The sequence below is a fragment of the Eurosta solidaginis genome, chromosome 1, assembly GCF_040869045.1.
Source record: "Eurosta solidaginis isolate ZX-2024a chromosome 1, ASM4086904v1, whole genome shotgun sequence".
Taxonomy (NCBI): domain Eukaryota; kingdom Metazoa; phylum Arthropoda; class Insecta; order Diptera; family Tephritidae; genus Eurosta; species Eurosta solidaginis.
The window spans coordinates 249,824,283-249,843,655 of NC_090319.1; the positions used below are offsets into that span (position 1 = coordinate 249,824,283).

At 36.0% G+C, this 19,373-nt stretch overlaps 1 protein-coding gene across 1 annotated transcript in view; it reads right to left on the reverse strand.

Moving 5' to 3' along the window:
* beat-VII (beaten path VII) overlaps positions 1-19,373 on the reverse strand; it is a 599,011-nt gene that overhangs the window by 353,291 nt on the left and 226,347 nt on the right. The window contains exon 2 of the mRNA XM_067760324.1: positions 16,497-16,606. Within this exon, the coding sequence (XP_067616425.1) occupies positions 16,497-16,606 (110 nt within the window). The remainder of the gene's footprint in view (positions 1-16,496; positions 16,607-19,373) is intronic.

Sequence of the window (19,373 nt, forward strand, 5' to 3'; positions counted from 1 at the left end):
GTTGAATAAAAAACCCACACAACTATGTTTACGACATGCAAATGCATCACAGTGATACCTTGGTTTTAAAAGGGGGTTGTAAAAACACTAATTTCTAATAATTTTTTTTAATTTCTTTTCTATTACTAAGTTAAATTTTTTCTTTCATTTACATACGTTCTGACTAAATAAATTTCTAAAGAGAAAAATAAACTCCAAAAAGAAAAAACATAGGCATTTCAAAGTGGGATTTTTCAAAATTTGCCCCTACGACCCAAAGGTGGGGACATCAGAATTCGTTCTAGAGGTATGGTTCCTTCGGCAAAGTTTCTTATTTTGATCCCTAGAATATGATTTTCACAGACCAATGGGCGATTTTTTTGCCTCCCCACAAATCGACCCGGCCTAGTATATACATATATTTTATGACATTACCAATCTGTGCTGCCACATCTAAAAAACACCAAGTAGAATAAGTGCGGTCCTACCATATCAATTTCCACAAATTAAAAGTAGTAGTAGTAATAGGATTCCGTGGTCCTGCCCCCTATTATTATTTTATGGTGCAGTTGGTTCGCCTTCATTGCAAAAATTCGTCTGATTTTACACGTTTTGAGGAAAATTGTTCTACTCAGAAATACTGTGGTTCGCGAAGCCGGTGTTGGATCGGCTAAGGGTTATTTTTTATAAGCGCGGCCGAAGGGCGCCTACGCGGAAAGGTGTTCTACTCAGAAATACCGTGGTTCGCGAAACCGGTGTTGGACCGGTTAAGGGTTATTTTTTATAAGCGCGGCCGAAGGCCGCCTACACGGAAAGGTGTTCTACTTAGAATTTTTTTGTCGGCACCACTGATTGCTTTTGCATAGTAGCGTCATTTTCTTCCATTTAGTTTATTTCTTGTGCTTTTGTGATTCATACTTTTTGTGTTTTTTGTGAGACATAATTCTAATTTGTTATTTTATAATTTCTTTTAAACTTTTCAAAATGAGTAGTAAAAATACATAATTTCTTTTTTCTTTATTAACTGAAAGGTGGTAAGGTAATATTTATAGTGTTTATTTTTTTTTGTTGATGTGGCACCACAGCTTTGTAATGTCATCAATAAAATATATATATATAAATATGCATGTTGCTACAAAAGCGCGATTGATTTAATAAAAACATTTATAATAAGTAAAAACAATGCAAACATGAAATGTGAAATATAAAAAATGTAATTTATGTTTATCGTTGCCAATTTATATAGATATGTATGTGGATTAAGGTTTTGAAAGATGTGTAAATTGTAAGTTAATGTGCTATAGAAATTTGCTAAATTTGTAAATTTTTACAACAAATAACTTTTGAATTATAAGTTTGCGCACTTTAAAATATATATATTTGTGATAGGGAGAACTCCCTCTTTCATTTGATACCAAGGTTAATCACAAACTCGGGGGGTGCTATTCTAAAATTTTCCCCATATTTTTACTACTCGTATACAACACCTGCATTAGGGTGGCTCGAATTATTAACCGATATCGCGCCATCGATTTTTCGATAGGATTTGGGCTCAGGAAAAAAGCTCATCTACGCATACCCAAAAAAATGATTTTCGAGCCCGCGAAATTTCATCTATTTTTTCGGATTTTTATGCATTTTTTTTTTTCATTTTCAAGGCTCCAAATCATTTTTTATGTATTTTTTTTTTCGTGTCAATTGGCGTAGTCTAAGTGAATTTATGCGATGGTAATGCAGTTTAAAAAAAAATTCTTGTAAGGAGATTTAGAAGAATTTTTAAAATGAAATTTCGCAGGCTTCAAAATTATTTTTTTGGGTGTGTGTAGTGGAACTTTTTTTCCTGAGCCCAAATCCTATCGAAAAATCGATGGCCCGATATCCGTTAACTTTCGTCCATACAAATCGACCCACCCTAACGTGCATACATACATATGTACATATATATTTGCTTTTCTTTTATGTTTGCTTTGTACACAATGTCATGTTATTCCTTTACTTAATTGCCCTTTAGCTGCCACTCAGCAACCATAAAAAAGTCCGCTGTTTTTTTATTCATGAGTAATTTGAGGTATTAATGAGATTTCCAATATTCTGAAAGTTATACTAATTAGACGCGGATTGCATTTAAAATAACGCTACTATCAGTCTAAGGGGAAGATGATTTAAACATAAAAATGAACAATACTAGTTTCGTTTATTGAGCTGCTCTAGGGTACGCTAAGTTTAAACATTTCACATTATTGTGTTCAGTGACAAAATTTCTTGCTATGAGTGCTCTCTTTTTGGTTTCGTGTGTCTAGTCCAAATTGAAAAAGAGCAATTTAGATCACACATTTCTGTACCAACTTTTATGTTGGAGCAAAGAACAAATTGACAGTTGTCAAACATTTTAATTAATAAACTCAGAATTGATATAGTAAAACTCAAAATAATTCATACAGAAAATATTATAAGTAAGCCATCTACTAACGGCAGCTATTTTTTCGTAATTTTGTGCATATCTAAGAAAAATAGAATTGAAAATATCGACTGATTTAAAAATATTTCCAGAAAGTGTTTCATGAAATATTTGCTCTGAGTCTTGCCAGTTTACCTTACGTTTTAATTGAATATGAAGACTTGAATATGAACATGAATACGATATTTTTGTACAAAGAATATAAACTCCATTAAAACAGTAATAAAAAGATGATACAAAATTTTAAGGACTACCTTTATATAAATGGACCAAAAAATAGAAGGCAATTTTTCCTTTAATACTACATAGTCTTGTTGAATTTTGACTAAAAACTTTAACAATAGCTCTTGTAAAAGAATTTTGGGATTTAAAACTATAAAGGTGTTCTTGATATTGTTGGAGCGGCTGAGTTGGGCAAAGAGGATGAATGTGGTGAATGATTCTTGTTGGCAATCATTCTCATAATTGGCAATTGTTGAGGAAGTAAGTTCAACACAATTGATGATGTGGTGAATTTTCATTGCTGGTGAATTTGCATCGTAACAAGAGAATTCCATCTCGTTCGTCAGCTACTTAATTTGCTGAAAATCGTGGTGAAATTCGCATATGCCTGAAAGTCTAAAAGAAACGAGGTGAAAGTCGCTTACGCCTAAATGTATGCAAGGACGTGCCATGAGTTCGGCCTTCACCTAGGTGGTATTTGACAACGCCTGCAACACTCAGGACGCCTGCCATGAAGGTATGGCCTAATCTTCTAAATAGTTCGACTTGTGCGTTACGTAGTTCAAATTTTTTGATCAAACATTTCACTGCCACCGAGTTTTAAATTATATTTCAGGTTTCAACTCTCTAGATATCCAGGAAGTTAGTTAAAAATCGATTGCAAGATTCCCAATTTAAAACTAGTTTTCTCAATATCTCGATCCATGCGCCACCTAGCGGAATTTCTTTGATAAAATATTGCATGGTCACCGGGTTCTGACTTACGGCCCAAGTTTCATGTCTCTAGCTCATAGCGAAGTTACTCGAAAATAGATCGCAATATTCCCCTAGTTTTGAAAGGATTTGCAGTTATCTTGACTAGCGCGTCACCTAGCTGAACTTTGTTTTCTATAAGATGTATTGGCACCAGGCCTCTAAGTAAGTGCCAAGTTTCAAGTCTCTAGGTAACCGGGAAGTTAGTTAAAAATGGATTGAAAGATTCCCAAATTAAAATTTGTTTTCTTACTATCTCGATCCGCGTGCCACCTAGCGAATTGTTTTTATCAAATATTGCATTGTCACCGGGTTCTGACCCACGACCCAAGTTTCAAGTCTCTAGCTCACCGGTAAGTTCCTCAAAAATCGATTGCAAAATTCCCCTCGTATTTCAGGGATTTGTAGTTATCTCAATTAGCGCACCACCTAGTGGAATTTTGTTTTCCGTAGGTTGTATTGTCATCAAGCGTCGAACTGTGTGCCATGCTTCGAGTCTCTAGGTCACCGGGAAGTTAGTTAAAAATGGATTGAAAGATTCCCAAATTAAAATTTATTTTCCTAATATCTCGATCCATGCGCACCTAGCGGAATTTTTATGATAAAATATTGCATTGTCACCGGGTTCTGACTTCGGCTTAAGTTTCAAATCTCTAGCTCACCGGCAAGTTACTCAAAAAGCGATCGCAAGATTCCCCTCGTTTTTCAGGGATTTGTAGTTATCTCAATTAGCGCGCCACCCAGTCGAATTTTGTTTTCCGTAGGTTGTATTGTCATAAAGAATCGAACTGTGTGCCAAGCTTCAAGTCTCTAGGTCACAGGGAAGTTAGTTAAAAATGGATTGAAAAATTCCCAAAGCAAAATTAATTTTCTTAATATCTCGATCCATGCACCACCTAGCGGAAGTTTTTTGATAAAATATTGCATTGCCACCAGGTTCTGACTTACGGCTCAAGCTTGAAGTCTCTAGCTCACCGGCAAGTTACCCAAAAATCGATTGCAAAATTCCCCTCGTTTTTCAAGGATTTGTAGTTATCTCACTTAGCGCGCCACCTAGTGGAATTTTGTTTTGTGTAGGACTTATTGTCGTCAAGCATCGAACTTTGTGCCAAGCTTCAAGTCTCTAAGCCACCGGGAATTCAGTTAAAAATGAATTGAAAGATTCCCGAATCAAAACTAATTTTCTTACTATCTCGATCCGCGTGCCACCTAGCGATTTTTTTTTATCAAGTGTTGCATTGTCGCCGAGTTCTGACCCACTGTCCAAGTTTCAAGTCTGCAGCTGACCCGCAAGTTACTCAAAAATCGATTGCAAAATTCCCCTCGTATTTCAGGGATTTGTAGTTATCTCAATTAGCGCACCACCTAGTGGAATTTTGTTTTCCGTAGGTTGTATTGTCATCAAGCGTCGAACTGTGTGCCATGCTTCGAGTCTCTAGGTCACCGGGAAGTTAGTTAAAAATGGATTGAAAATTTCCCAAATTAAAATTATAGTTCCTATTATCTCGATCCATGCGCCACCTAGCGGAATTGTTTTGATAATATATTGCATTGTCACCGGGTTCTGACTTACGGCTCAAGTTTCAAGTCTCTAGCTCACCGGCAAGTTACTCAAAAATCGATCGCAAGATTCCCCTTTTTTTCAGGGATTTGTAGTTATCTCAATTAGCACGCCACGTAGCGGAACTTTGTTTTCTATAAATTGTATTGTCACCGGGTCTCGAACTATGTGCTAAGTTACAAGTCTCTAGGTAACCGGGAAGTTAGTTAAAAATGGATTGAAATATTCCCAAATTAAAATTAATTTTCCTAATATCTCGATCCATACGCAACCTAGCGGAATTTTTTTGAAAAAAATTGCATTTTCACCGGGTTCTGACTTACGGCTCAAGTTTCAAGTCTCCAGCTCACCGGGAAGTTATTCAAAAATCGATTGCAAAATTACCCTCGTTTTTCAAGGATTTGTAGTTATCTCACTTAGCGCGCCACCTAGTGAAATTTTGTTCTCTGTAGGTTGTATTGTCATCAAGCATCGAATTGTGCGCCAAGCTTCAAGTCTCTAGGTACCGGGAAGAAAATTAATTTTCCTAGTATTTCGATTCATGCACCACCTAGCGGAATTTTTTTGATAAAATATTGCATTGTCACCGGGTTCTGACTTACGGCTCAAGTTTCCAGTCTCCAGCTCACCGGGAAGATATTCAAAAATCGATTGCGAGATTCCCCTCGTTTTTCAAGGATTTTTAGTTATCTCACTTAGCGCGCCACCTAGCGGAATTTTGTTTTCTGTGGGTTGTATTGTCACCAAGCCTCCAAATTTGTTTTCTACAAATTGTATTGTCACCTGGTCTTGAACCATGTGCCATTTTCTTAATATCTCGATCCATGCGCCGCCTAGCGAAATTTTTTTATCAAACATTGCACTGTCACCGGGTTCTGACTCACGGCCAAGGTTTCAAGTCTCTAGCTCACCGGGAAGTTCCTTAAAAATCTATCGGAAGATTCCCTGCATTTTTTCAGGGATTTTCAGGAATTTTCGTTTATCTCGATACATCAGACACCTGGCGGCATTTTGTTTTCCACGAATTGTAGTGCCATCGACTCGCAAACTGTGTGCTATCTTGATCCGTACGCCAACTAGAGGTTTTTTTTCACTTGCATTATAATGTCTCCCAGATCTGAACTATGTTCTAAGTATCAAGTGTTTAGCTCAACGGGAAGTTACCGAAACAGACTTTTCCGTGGGTCAAAAATTCGTATGGAAATGAGGGGACAAACATGAAGGGGACTTAATATAAAGGTAAAAAAAAATTATTCGTGTGTGTTAAGGAATTATTTAAATTAAGTTTTACCTATTTCAACCGCTTTCAATCATTTCTCAAATATATTTGCTGTTTAGTGCCCGTTCATTTTTTAGTAAATTCAGCACAGCATCAACACTGAACTTCGTTAGCTCGACAGCTGTTTATAGTATTCAAAATCCCATGCCTGATTTACATTGAATTCCAATAAACAATATATGTAAAATATTTTCTCAACTACTCTTGGTATACTTTTCTACTAGGTTAACTTGACAGTATTCTTCAATGGAAAACTGAAAATTCGTACCTGCAAGTCTTGGTTTTCGAATTTCAATGTCGTGCTGAGGAACAATCAATAATTTTGATTTTAACAGGCTATTAGTGAAGTACGTGGGTATTGTAATTGTGAAGTACTACTGCCACAGTGGAGTTGTGAATAAAGATGTTGCCATACTGAATATTTGAGTTTTTTATTCGACGGTTAATCGATTTGAACGTTATCAGAAGCTGCCAAACAATCAGGAATTTCCCATAATCCGTTACAATATAAACACCACAAGAAATTGGAAAATTGGTTCACGAGCCAGCCCAATTTTCTAAACAAAAATTGTTTTAAGTCGCTTTCAAATGAAAAATTCAATATCTTTACGGCATATCCCGCTATTAAATATATTGATATTCCACTTTAGTAGTGATCAGGTGCGGATCCTGAAAGGTATTTTAAGGGGAGGTTACTTCGCGAAAAAAATCCGATTTTTTCGGTGGCAACTATCGACTTGATCGACAGTAGCATTGTTTATCCATTGATCGGTCTACTCGTCAGCCTATCTGTCCGAGGGATCATCATCACACATTTTTTTGCGATAAATTTCATTTAAAGAAATGTATTTGTAATGAAATTGAGTACACTGACCGCGACTGAGAGCGTTTTCTGTTCTGAAAAAAAATTTACCTAAATAAACGGTAAAACATTAATAGAGTTACTCCCAACGCTGAGAGGTGGGAACTTTTATAGTGCATGAAAAGAACATATACATATGTACATATGGCTACCCCGTGTATCTACTGATTCTTACAAGCGTGCTGTCAATAAATAATAAACATTTAAAAATGAATTTAGAAATTATTGCCTTATTTCAATTCTTTTCGCTAAAAATTTCTGAAGTTGCGAAAATAAATTGGCACGATCAGCTGGCTCAGCAGGGTTACACTTGTAATACCGTCATTTTATGTAGGGTAAAAGAGTCCCGCTTTTGCGTTGCGAGCAGATAAAAATTTCCACAAAAGAACAAAAAAAACCGTAAAGGCTTTGCCTGCAGCCTAACCAGGGATGCACCTTAACGTTAAGCTAATCGTTTATCAAAAAATTTCCACCGTTTCCGTTGAAACACTTCGAAATATTATCGATAAAGAAATTATCAAAATAAATTGTATCTCGTTTTTAACCGAAACGAAAAGCTTTCGTTAACGTTAAAAACGTTAACAAAAACGTGATACTTTATGTTTGAATTGTGCTGGCAATGCTACAGCCATGGTGAAGCCGTAAGGTGGCAACAACGAGCGCACATACACACACAAACTCTATGTAATTTGTTTGTGTAATTCGTTGGTGGTAATGTCAAAAATACTCTGAGAAATGTTCGTACTGTCAAAATTCAAGAGAAAAGTTGCAATCAGCTTGGCTAATGCTTTCACCTTTAATGACTCCGCCATCAATCAGCTTTGCCAGCATAGTTTGAAATTAATAATCAACATAAACGATTTGATTTCGTTTTGATATGGCAGAAAACGAAACGAAATCATTTCGTTAATTTGACGATCTTAACGTTAATAAACGAAACGAAATGAGTTCGTTTCGTTTATTAACGTTGATTATCGTAACGAAATGATATCGTTTCGTTGGTTATGCATGCCTGAGCCTAACATACTTTCCAGAATGCACAAAGCAAATTTTAGGCGCTGCTTTGAACTTATCTGTTTCTCCAGAAGAGATAAGCAAATGCTACATCAAAAAATTCAAGCAAACAAACGTGCTCCGTATTAATTTTGCTTCTACTGAGTTGAAGAGTAAAGTTATGTCCCAAAAACGGAGAGAAAAGGGGAAATTAACTTCTCAGCTTTTTGGTGATGGACAGAAAAGCACCAATATTTACATAAACGATAGTCTCACTAGCTACAACAGAGCGCTGCTTACAGTAGCGAAGAAAACAAAAAAAGCACAAAATTATAAGTACCTGTGGATAAATCATGGTAGAATAATGATGAAAAAGACTGATAATAGCGACGTTGTTATTCTTAGTACTTTTGACGATTTGTCAAAAGTAACGTAGTTTTCTAATTATTATTTAATACTTGCATATTTCAAATGGCTTTCTCAAATATTTTATATATAAACAACCTCGCTATAATCAGCCCTATTAATGATCTTGATTTGATGTATAATTCTACGGATTCGTTTGTTGCTATTCATCAAAACATACGTAGTCTTCGGCAAAATTTTGATTTATTGTTATGCAATCTAGAGATGTTTAAAAACTATCCCGACGTAATACTTTTGTCTGAAATCTGGATATACTCCCACGAAATTCATGATTTCACTATACCTGGTTATAATTTTTTCGCGAACACTAATGACAGTTATTCTGCAGGTGGTGTTGGAGTTTTTGTTCTGGATATGTATGAGTGTGATTATTTTGAATGCAATCTCACAAGTGCTGACATCCTAAAGGTTTCAATAAGTATTTCCGGTGCAGTCTTTACTTTTATATGTGTTTACAGGCTACATGTGATACCTGTTCAGATATTTGTGGAAGAGTTCTCAAATCTTCTCCGTGGTGAAAATTCAGCCAATATTGTCATCTTAGGTGACTTTAATTTAGATATTCTTAACGCTAATCCTACCATAGATAGTTTCCTAAATCTAATGGCTGGTCATGGTCTAACATCGTATTTAAATGAACCAACTCGTAGTATGTCTGGAAGCTGCTTGGATCACGTTTTCTGTCGTGTTAGTAATCATTTTCTCAGTAGTTTGCGTAGCCTAAATCTTGATGTCGGAATAACAGATCACACTATGACTGGTGTACTACTAAGCAAGGCCTGTGCAAAAAACAATAATAAAAAGGTTAGTTCTTGTTTAACGCAAATAAATTTTGACGCTCTAAACGAACTATTGCGATTTGAGTCATGGGATGAATGTTACTCTGAAAAAGACGTATCCAAGGCATTTAATATTTTTCTGAACATTTTTAACAGACACATTAAGTCTGCTAGCTTTTCTTTTATCCCTCGCAGATCTGATTATAAGTTAAAACCATGGATTAGCAAAAAGTTGCTCAAAAAAATTCATCTAAAAAACAAGCTTGGAAAAAAGTGTAAAAACCACCCATCAAACGCAAATCTTCGCAGCAGGTATATGAAATTATGTAGAGAACTGAAAAAAGAAGTACACGTGGAGCGTGATAATTTCTATCGAAATAAGTTTAGGTCTTCCTATGGCAATCCAAAGAAGGAATGGAATATTATTAACGGTCTTCTGAATCGCAGTTGTAAAGATAATAATACATCAATTGTTTTATGTGATGGTAGCGTGAGCTTTTCTGATCCTCCAACAGTGGCAAACCTTTTCAATGATCACTTTCTATCAATGGGGCAATCACCTGTTTTCGAATCCTCCGCTCTGATACCTGAGTTGTCGAATTCGGGAAATAGTTTTTTTTTCGAGCCATTTACTGGCATTGAAGTTTTAAAAACAATTAATTCTCTGAATAACTCTAGATCATGTGGTTGTGATGGAATTTCGAATCAGACTCTTAAATATGTGGCACTAAATTTAGTTGATATCCTAACGCATTTGTTTAATATGAGTATTTTAGGTGGATCATTTCCTTTAGACTTAAAATGCGCTATTGCCATTCCTTTATTTAAAAAGGGTGACAAAACGGATATAAATAACTACAGGCCTATTTCATTACTGTCTTCAATTTCAAAAATTTTTGAAAAACTGGTTAAAGATCGAATCCCATCATTTCTTGGCAATAATAACTATTTCAGCTCAATGCAATTCGGGTTCAGATATGGGCGGTCAACAGAAGATGCCCTGCTGGACTTTTGTTCTCACATATATAGGGAACTAGACAATAAAAAGAATTGTGCTGGACTGTTCGTTGATATCACTAAAGCATTTGACATGGTTGATCATCAAATTTTATTAGACAAATTGTATTTTGCGGGCTTCCGTGGGTTTATATATAATTGGTTTAAATCTTATTTGTCAGGAAGAATTCAAAAAGTAAAAGTTGGAAGTAGTATAAGTAACCCAGTTACAATTAGCTTAGGTGTACCTCAAGGATCTGTCTTAGGTCCTATTCTATTTTTGATTTACCTTAATTCAATATTCTCGCTGCCATTGTATGGAAAAGTAACAGCCTTCGCTGACGACCTTGCTATCGCCTATGGCTCATCGACCTATCTGGATTTAGTAGCAGGAATCAATAACGATGTGCATTTGCTAAGAGTGTGGTTTGCAGCACATAAGCTCTGTGTCAGCAAGAAAACGAAGTTGATGTATTTCAATTTGCATCCAAAATCCTCACCTGACATAGCCATTGTATTCCATGCTACTGACTGCAAACGTTTTGTATTAATAATTTTCTGTTCTGTGCATCGTTTAAAGCTGAAGTAAATTGTTCCGATAAGTGCTTCACTATTGAAAAAGTAAGCGACTTCCAATATCTTGGTGTTATTGTTGACCAAAACTTGAGTTGGTCTACGCATATTTCTCGTTTGAAGTCCTACTTGCGATCTTCCGTTCGTTATTTTTACAATTTAAGAAAAGTTTGTTCAAACGAAACACTTAAAACTATTTACTACGCTTTAGTCCACTCCAAGCTCCAATATGGTATAACCTGTTGGGGTGGCGCTGCAGGTAATAAAATCCAGCAGCTTCTAACTCTTCAAAAATGGGTCATAAGAAAAATATGTAATGTTGATCGTTTTCACCACACTATGGAGTTGTTTAGGGATCTGAAAGTTCTTCCTGTTAAGCATATATACTACTATAAAACGTTAAAGATATTTTTCATTCGCTGTGGGTATTTACATAGCCTGGTATCGGATAGTTATAACTTGAGGCAAAACTCATATGGACTTGTGTATGTCCCGACCTCTCGAACAACCAACTTCAACAACTTCTTTACTATCGTTTCTTGTAAAGCTTTTAATGCGTTGCCTGCATGTATACGTCTCACTAGAAATCTGAATGAGTTTTTGGGAAAGGTTAAATCTTTTCTACTAGAGAAATCACACGAAGACATCAAAATTTTGCTGAACCATAGCACTTAAAAAAATATATGTACATATTGTATTAATATATTTTATTACTTATTATTTTTAATCAAACTTCACCCCACGCACTATTTTACATGTTTTTGAATTCAATTTTATTCGAAGATGGCATTCGATACTAAAATACCTATATTTTTACAGAATGCCTTACTTTTCTTTCTGTAATTATGGTTAATTTAATTTAAGTCGCTATTGTAACATATATGCTGTTTTGAAAGTAAATGAATAAAAAATGAAATGAAATGAATGAAATGAAATGAAGAAACGAAAACTAGCATAAAGAGCATGCAATCACTTCTCTTTGAGTTACATACATATATTAAACATTGTTTTAAAATAAAATACATTTCTTTGGTAATTCAATACTTAATCTTTATGTGCCTGGTAGTCTACATTTGTAACAAATTTGGACAACAAGTCAAATAAATAAATAAATGCTCAGTCTGAACATATTTGGTTTTGATTGTTTTTTTATTAAAATACATAAGCATAGCGATTTCATATATTAGTTAATGGATTGAGGGCGATCAACTTGCCCGAAATATTGTCATATCCAGCTCAAGTTAAAGCATTAAAAAATCCGTAAAGCTACATCGCTGTCACGCGTTAGAAAAATTGAAAATGTAATCCGGAATTCCACGAGAGACACAAGGTTTCAAGCCCCAGTCAAATCTCTGTTGTTGTTGTTGTTGTATTAACGATAAAGGCACTCCCCGAAGGCTTTGGGGAGTGTTATCGATGTCGATGGTCCTTTGCCGGATATAGATCCGGTACGTTCCGGCAACAAAGCACCAATTAAGGTACTAGCCCGACCATCTCGGGAACGATTTATATCACCACATTAAACCTTCAAGGTCATCCCTCCCTCCCCACCCCCTAGTTGCATGAGGAGCTTGGGGTCGCCAGAGCCTCGTCTGTTAATGAAACAGGATCCGCCGCGGGTAGGTACTGCACTACACAACCCTTGAATGCCGCCAAATCAAGTCTCTGTCAGAACGAAAAGCGCCATTTAGTAACATTGGTTCAGAGAGTGCTGTCCTCTTAAATAGACGCAGCGATGAAGCACCCAGTGAAGATGATAATAATCCAACCACTCTTTACAACAAGTGCTCGTATAGGCTTTGTCATTGTACTTCATGGCTGCCAATGTAACAAATATGAAATAAACACTCAAAAAACTTCCTCAGAACGTAAAACTTGGAGGAACTTTTCGTGATAGGCAACTTATTAAAAGAGTTTTTATATTAATGAAAAAAATTTGCATGCATATTATATAGGTATTTTTTTATTAAGAATAATTTTAAGTACTGATTTGAGAAAGAAATTTCTGTAGCGAAAAATCATACCCATTTCTGAAAAAAACATTTTTGAGTGTAGAATTTATAGATTTTCAGTTTACTTTTAATGCAAGGCTTGTATGAGTTGTGAAACGAGCCCCAGGGGGAAGAAAGATATTCAAAGTTCACTTACTGCCTTTTTGAAATTTTGGTGCAAATATATTTCTGCGACATCAATTTACCCATTACCTTAAAAATTAATCATACGAAATTCAAATTTAAAGGAAAAACAAGATTTTGTTTATCGAATATCTTAAATTTCCCAACCCAAAAAGCAATAAATTAATTAATTGCAAGGCAAGAAAGCTGTATAAAAAAATATGATATTTTAACATTACAATAACAATTCGCTATCAGCTATAATATTATTTAGTGTTCGCAACATATCACAAACATGTCCATTAACGTGGGTCGATTTGTATGGGCGAAAGTTAACCGATATCGCGCCATCGATTTTTCGATAGGATTTGGGCTCAGGAAAAAAAGTTCCACTACGCATACCCAAAAAAATAATTTTCGGGCCTGCGAAATTTCATTTTTTTGACTTTTCTTCGACTTTGATTTTTAAGGTTTTTTTCATGACCTACTAAAAAAAATTTTCATATGTATACCCTGTCCGACCAAAAAATGTCCGCTAAAAATGTTGGCGATAACAGCTTTTTGAAAATTTTAAAATCAAATGAAAATTTTTTAGTAGGTCAGTCAAATAAGTCAAAAAAAAATATGAAATTTCGATGGTTCGAAAATTATTTTTTTATGCGTAGTGGAACTTGTTTTCCTGGGCCCAAATCCTATCGAAAAATCGATGGCGCGATATCGGTTATTAAATCGACCCAGTCTAATGGCCATATTATGTATGTGAGAGCACAAAGCTGGGTACATAATGTTCGACTGAACTTTTTCTATAACAATTATAAGTGTTCATACGATTCAAGTAATAGTAATAGATGGCATCGATTGTGGTGACCGAATAAAATCGAGTAAGTAAAGCTACCCAAATAAACGTTGGTGGCAGTTGGAATGTCACTTTCAAGCTTTTCTTGATTTTCTAATGCACCTTGAACAATGGAATGAATTGCTTTTAGTATACTTTACTCTATTGACTTCTACCGAATCGCCATGCGGTTCTGTACAGCTTGCGCTTAAGGTATTGGAGGAAACGTTTTTTGGAAAGTTTCTTGCCAACTATCACTTTGACCTCGAGATGGCTGAAGAGCGATGGGAAAGCGTTTAATTTTAAATAGAAGAAAGTTTCACAAAGCTAAATAGAATATGCTAAATTTTAAAATAAAACTAGTTTGCACTTTAATCCAAGAGAGTACATTTTGTTTTTTTTTTTTTTTATTTTGGTTTAATTTTAATTCATGGCAACTTGAAACACTTTAACGATATGAGTCAAAATGCAGCATTAAACAGCAAGCAAATGAAAAGTAAAATGCAGTTGAAAAGGACGAAACTATAAATGATGTATGTTTTCACAGCTCCGTCAAAATTTTAAGAATAAATAAACGAGAACTGGCCCATTCCTATGACCGTAGCCAGACCTTTATGTAGGGTAAACAAGTTTCCATGGATAAGGTGTAGGCTGTCTATCTCCCCTTCAGTATGTTACTGTTAGCAAAGCATATGTTAACAAGCTGTGTTCGACTCACTTCTACGGCCTAATGGGTCCATGCTAAGCACTTTCTCTACCAGTCGTCTGGGTCGCTTTCGGCTTCAAAGCAATGGACAACTCTTAATGCCACCGGGTACTGTGCAAGGAATCTCTTACTCTGGTTCGCAATCTTCTTCACACTTCTTCTCAGTTCGGACTGGTTTTCATTTTCCAAGTTGTTGTTGTAGCAGTGCTTCGCCCCATCCTCGCCACCAATCATAAATTGTCATCAATTTCCTCTAACGGGAGTCCAAGGAAAATTGCAGTTTCAACAGGGGTGGACCATAATGAGAGGGGTTTTAGAGGCGTTGGTTCTACAATACAGTCAAAGAGATGGTTGGTGTCATGCGGGGACACATTGCAAGCAGGACATATGTTTTTTATGTCGGAGTTGTTTCTGGATAGGTAAAAGTTTAACCTGTTACAGTACCCAGTTCAAAGTTGAGCTAGAGTGACGCGCGTTTCCCTAGGGAGAGTGCGTTCCTCCTCTGCTAGTTTTGGGTATTGTTCTTCGAGTACAGGATTCATCGGGCAAGTCCTGGCATAGAGGTCCGACGCATGTTTGTGTATTTCACTGTGGACCTTTAGCTTCATACGGCTGTGTTCACAGGTGCCGTATTTCCTCATAATGCTTACGGAGGTGACTCCTTAAAGCCCTGGGCTCATCAATCAGATATCTGTTGCGATGCCCAGGTTTCTGGGTATTCAACAGAAACTTTTTGGTTAGCATTTCATTTCTATACTCCCCATTCTCGCCTCATTATATAGATGCTGTTCTGGGGACATTAAAGATAACACGTGGCGGTTCTGAGGGCGGTATTTTGGCAGGCCTGTAGCTTCTTCCAGTGAGTAGTCTTTAGACTTGGCGACCATATCGGGGACGCATAGCATGCAATCGGCTAGCCAATTGCTTTGTACGTGGTAATGAGAGTTTCTTTATCTTTACCCCAAATACTTCCAGCCAGAGATTTGAGGATTTTATTGCTTACCACAATGTAGATCCTGATCAAACGTCACGCCCAAGATTTTAGGGTGTAAGACAGTCGGTAGCGTATTGCCATTCACATGGATGTTCAAAATGATCGACATTTGGGACTTCAATGTTGTAATTAAGGTCGCCGATGAATAAATTTCAACACTGAGGGTCTAGCGATAGTAGCCATCGAGGAGGCCCTTATCTTGGCATTCTGGTACAAAGCTCACAACATTGTATTTGTAAATTTGTGTGCTACATACCTGATACCTGATCGGGTCTTGAGCATGATATATGAGGGTACGGTTGGAGGGTTATTAAAAGGCTATTATTTTTTGGGCATATATATTTCAACTTTAACGTCACCATAAACATATTGAAGAGGAGCAGATTCTTTAGAAACTCTAGAGCAACGGAATGGACAAATTCCAATAATTCTTAAGCAGGTCATGTCCGGCCAGTTTGTGAAAAAAGTGGAAAGTGGCGCGATGCAAATTTGAAGAGAAGTTCGGCTTAAATTTTCTCTGAGGTATATCTCCTATTTAATTTATTTAAATAAATATAATATCCTGGGATGGGTCCATTATTGAACTTTGAAAGCCAATATCTATGTTTTCGAGGCTAGCTTCGAAAAACGGGGAAATTATTTGTTTGCTTATGAATCAATCTTTGTTTTTGTTCAAATTGTTTCGATCTAAAACTCAGCCGAGTGCAGTACAGTGTAATGCACGATGATGATCATGACAATGTTTTCTAAAAGTCAAATAAAATAATTTTTGTTTGTGTTGAGCTCCTCTTGGAGGTTTTCTGACACTAATTTCTATGCACAAAGAAAGAATGAAAGAAATAGGCACCTGCTTTTGACCCATTCTTAGTTGGGTATGAAAAATCGACCAACTGTGAAAACGTGTTGTTGGCTGCCACCACTAATTAAAAGTGTGTACAGGTGCTGAGTTAAGAATTTTTGTTTTACCTTGTAAAGGATTTCCGGTCGCACATTGTGTCTGCATTGCATTGTGGCACTAGAGCCGCGTTCCACGTACCGCGGCACAACTAATTGCACTTCCAGCTCAGATTGTCCATCTGCAGTAAACAAAAAAAAAAAACACACACATTGAAAATAAGTGTTGATGTGCGGATTATTTATGTAAATAATACGAAAGATAGTTCGCTTGAGTTATACTGTTTTCACACAGACGGCTTATTAAATAATAAAGACAGTTTTCTACATTAAGACGCTTATTGAGCTCAATCTTCCCTACAAAATTCGAATCTATAATTATTTCATTAGTAGCTAATCGAATGCCTAACGAAGTCAAAAGCACAATGCAACTCTGTTCGGAGCGTTCAGTTTCTTAGTTTTTGGTGTGTTCAGTGCTTAAAAATGTCATTTGTCAAAGTAAATGTCATTGTCTGCATAGCGGAACGATACAAGGTGGCCGCATCGAACAGCTGATTATAACCTTTTTTTATTTGATTTGGAACATCAACTTCCGGCGCAGTACGATTTTGACATTTGTCCATCGAATTTACAAAAACAAAGTACATTGAATTCTTATTTATGTATGTAGGTATGTCACCATGATGCCACCTTGTATCGTTCCGCCATGATTGTCTGTCGTACTAATCGAGCAGTTACTTCTGTGTGAAAGCAAAAAAATTACGATTTCATTAGAAGGTGAAATGAGATCATTAAGTTTCTGTGTGAAAACAGTATTACTTTATTTCTAAAATACCTGAGCTTTCATGCTGACGCCAGTAATATTTACTTGCGCCAAATAAATTTCATTGAACTTAACAGACAAAATTCAAAGCATTGTGGTTTAACAAGTAGTTGTTTCGCTCTTTTTTTTTTTTTTTTTTGAATCTACGTATGCTAATTTTTTGTGATCTTATTATTGGCTTAAGTAGCTAGATATCTAGCGTATAAATACTACGAAAACTTGATAGAAAAGTAGTTTTTAATTCACAATCGAAGATTATTTTAAATTCCTATTGCCAATCTGACCAGAAGGCAACCACGTTGTGACATATCCTTTCTGAAGCGTTTCAAACTCTAAGATTACCTGCTAAGGGATTTGAACCTGAAACTTTCTAGCCATATACTAATGCGAAAACCTAAGGGAAAAAGCTAAGTGAAACCTATAACAGCTGATTTTATCTCAATATATTTATATCGGAAAATGTTAAAGCTTCTGCTAACTACAGATCCAAAATTTGGGAAAATTGTAACGAACAGAACTTATCCACTATAATCGCCGACATTTAAATCATGCCTACTTTCCATCAATCGGAACTTTTTATTTTCTGAACTGCTTAAATATTGTTGTATGTTTTACCACCATTTACATAAATGACGAACGATATAAAAATTCGGTTATATAAATTGTACCGCAGACCATGCCATAAACTCTGTTTGTATTTCAAGAGAGCATTTTTTGGGAGCTTGCTCAAGCTCAGCATTCCAAAATCTTTTTGTTTGGCTTGATGTAAAAAAAATAAGAAATATTAAGTTTTTCATTTACAACTGAAAACCAGTAGTAACAAGTAAGGAAGGTTAAGTTCGGGTGTAACCGAACATTACATACTCAGTTGAGGGCTATGGTGACAACATAAGGGAAAATAACCATGTAGGAAAATGAACCGAGGGAAACCCTGGAATGTGTTTGTATGACATGTGTATCAAGTGAAAGGCATTAAAGAGTATTATATGAGGGAGTGGGCCATAGTTCTATAGGTGGACGCCATTTAGGGATATCGCCATAAAGGTGGACCAGGGGTGACTATAGAATTTGTTTGTACGATATGGGTATCAAATGAAAGGTGTTAATGAGTATTTTAAAAGGGAGTAATCCTTAGTTCCATAGGTGGACGCCGTTTCGAGATATCTTCATAAAGGTGGACCAGGGGTGACCTTAGAATTTGTTTGTACAATATGGGCATCAAAAGAAAGGTGTTAATGAGTATTTTAAAAGGGAGTGATCCTTAGTTCCATAGGTGGACGCCGTTTCGAAATATCGCCATAAAGGTGAACCAGGGGTGACTCTAGAATGTGTTTGTACGATATTGGTATTGGTGGTAGTTGTATATGTGAAGGCGTTTTCCAGATATCGACCAAAATGTGGACCAGGGTGACCCAGAACGTCATCTGTTGGATACCGCTAAGTTATTTATATATATAATACCTGCCAAGATTTCAAGGGTTTTTTATTTCGCCCTGCAGAACTTTTTCATTTTCTTCTACTTAATATGGTTGGAGTCACAACCATTTTACAAAGTTTTTTCTAAAGTTATATTTCGCGTCAATAAACCAATCCAATTACCATGTTTCATCCCTTTTTTCGTATTTGGTATAGAATTATGGCATTTTTTTCATTTTTCGTAATTCTCGATATCGAAAAAGTGGGCGTGGTCATAATCGGATTTCGTTCATTTTTTATACCAAGATAAAGTGAGTACAGATAAGTACGTGAACTAAGTTCAGTAAAGATATGTCGATTTTTGCTCAAGTTATCGTGTTAACGGCCATGCGGAGGGGCAGACGGACGACTGTGTATAAAAACTGGGCGTGGCTTCAACCAATTTCGCCCCTTTTCATAGAAAACAGTTAACGTCATAAAATCTATGCCCCTACCAAATTTCAAAAAGATTGGTAAATTTCTGTTCGACTTATGGCATTAAAAGTATCCTAGACAAATTAAATGAAAAAGGGCGGAGCCACGCCCTTTTGAAATTTTCTTTTATTTTTGTATTTTTTTGCACTATATCATTACTGGAGTTGAATGTTGATATAATTTACTTATATACTGTAAAGATATTAAATTTTTTGTTAAAATTTTACTTAAAAAAA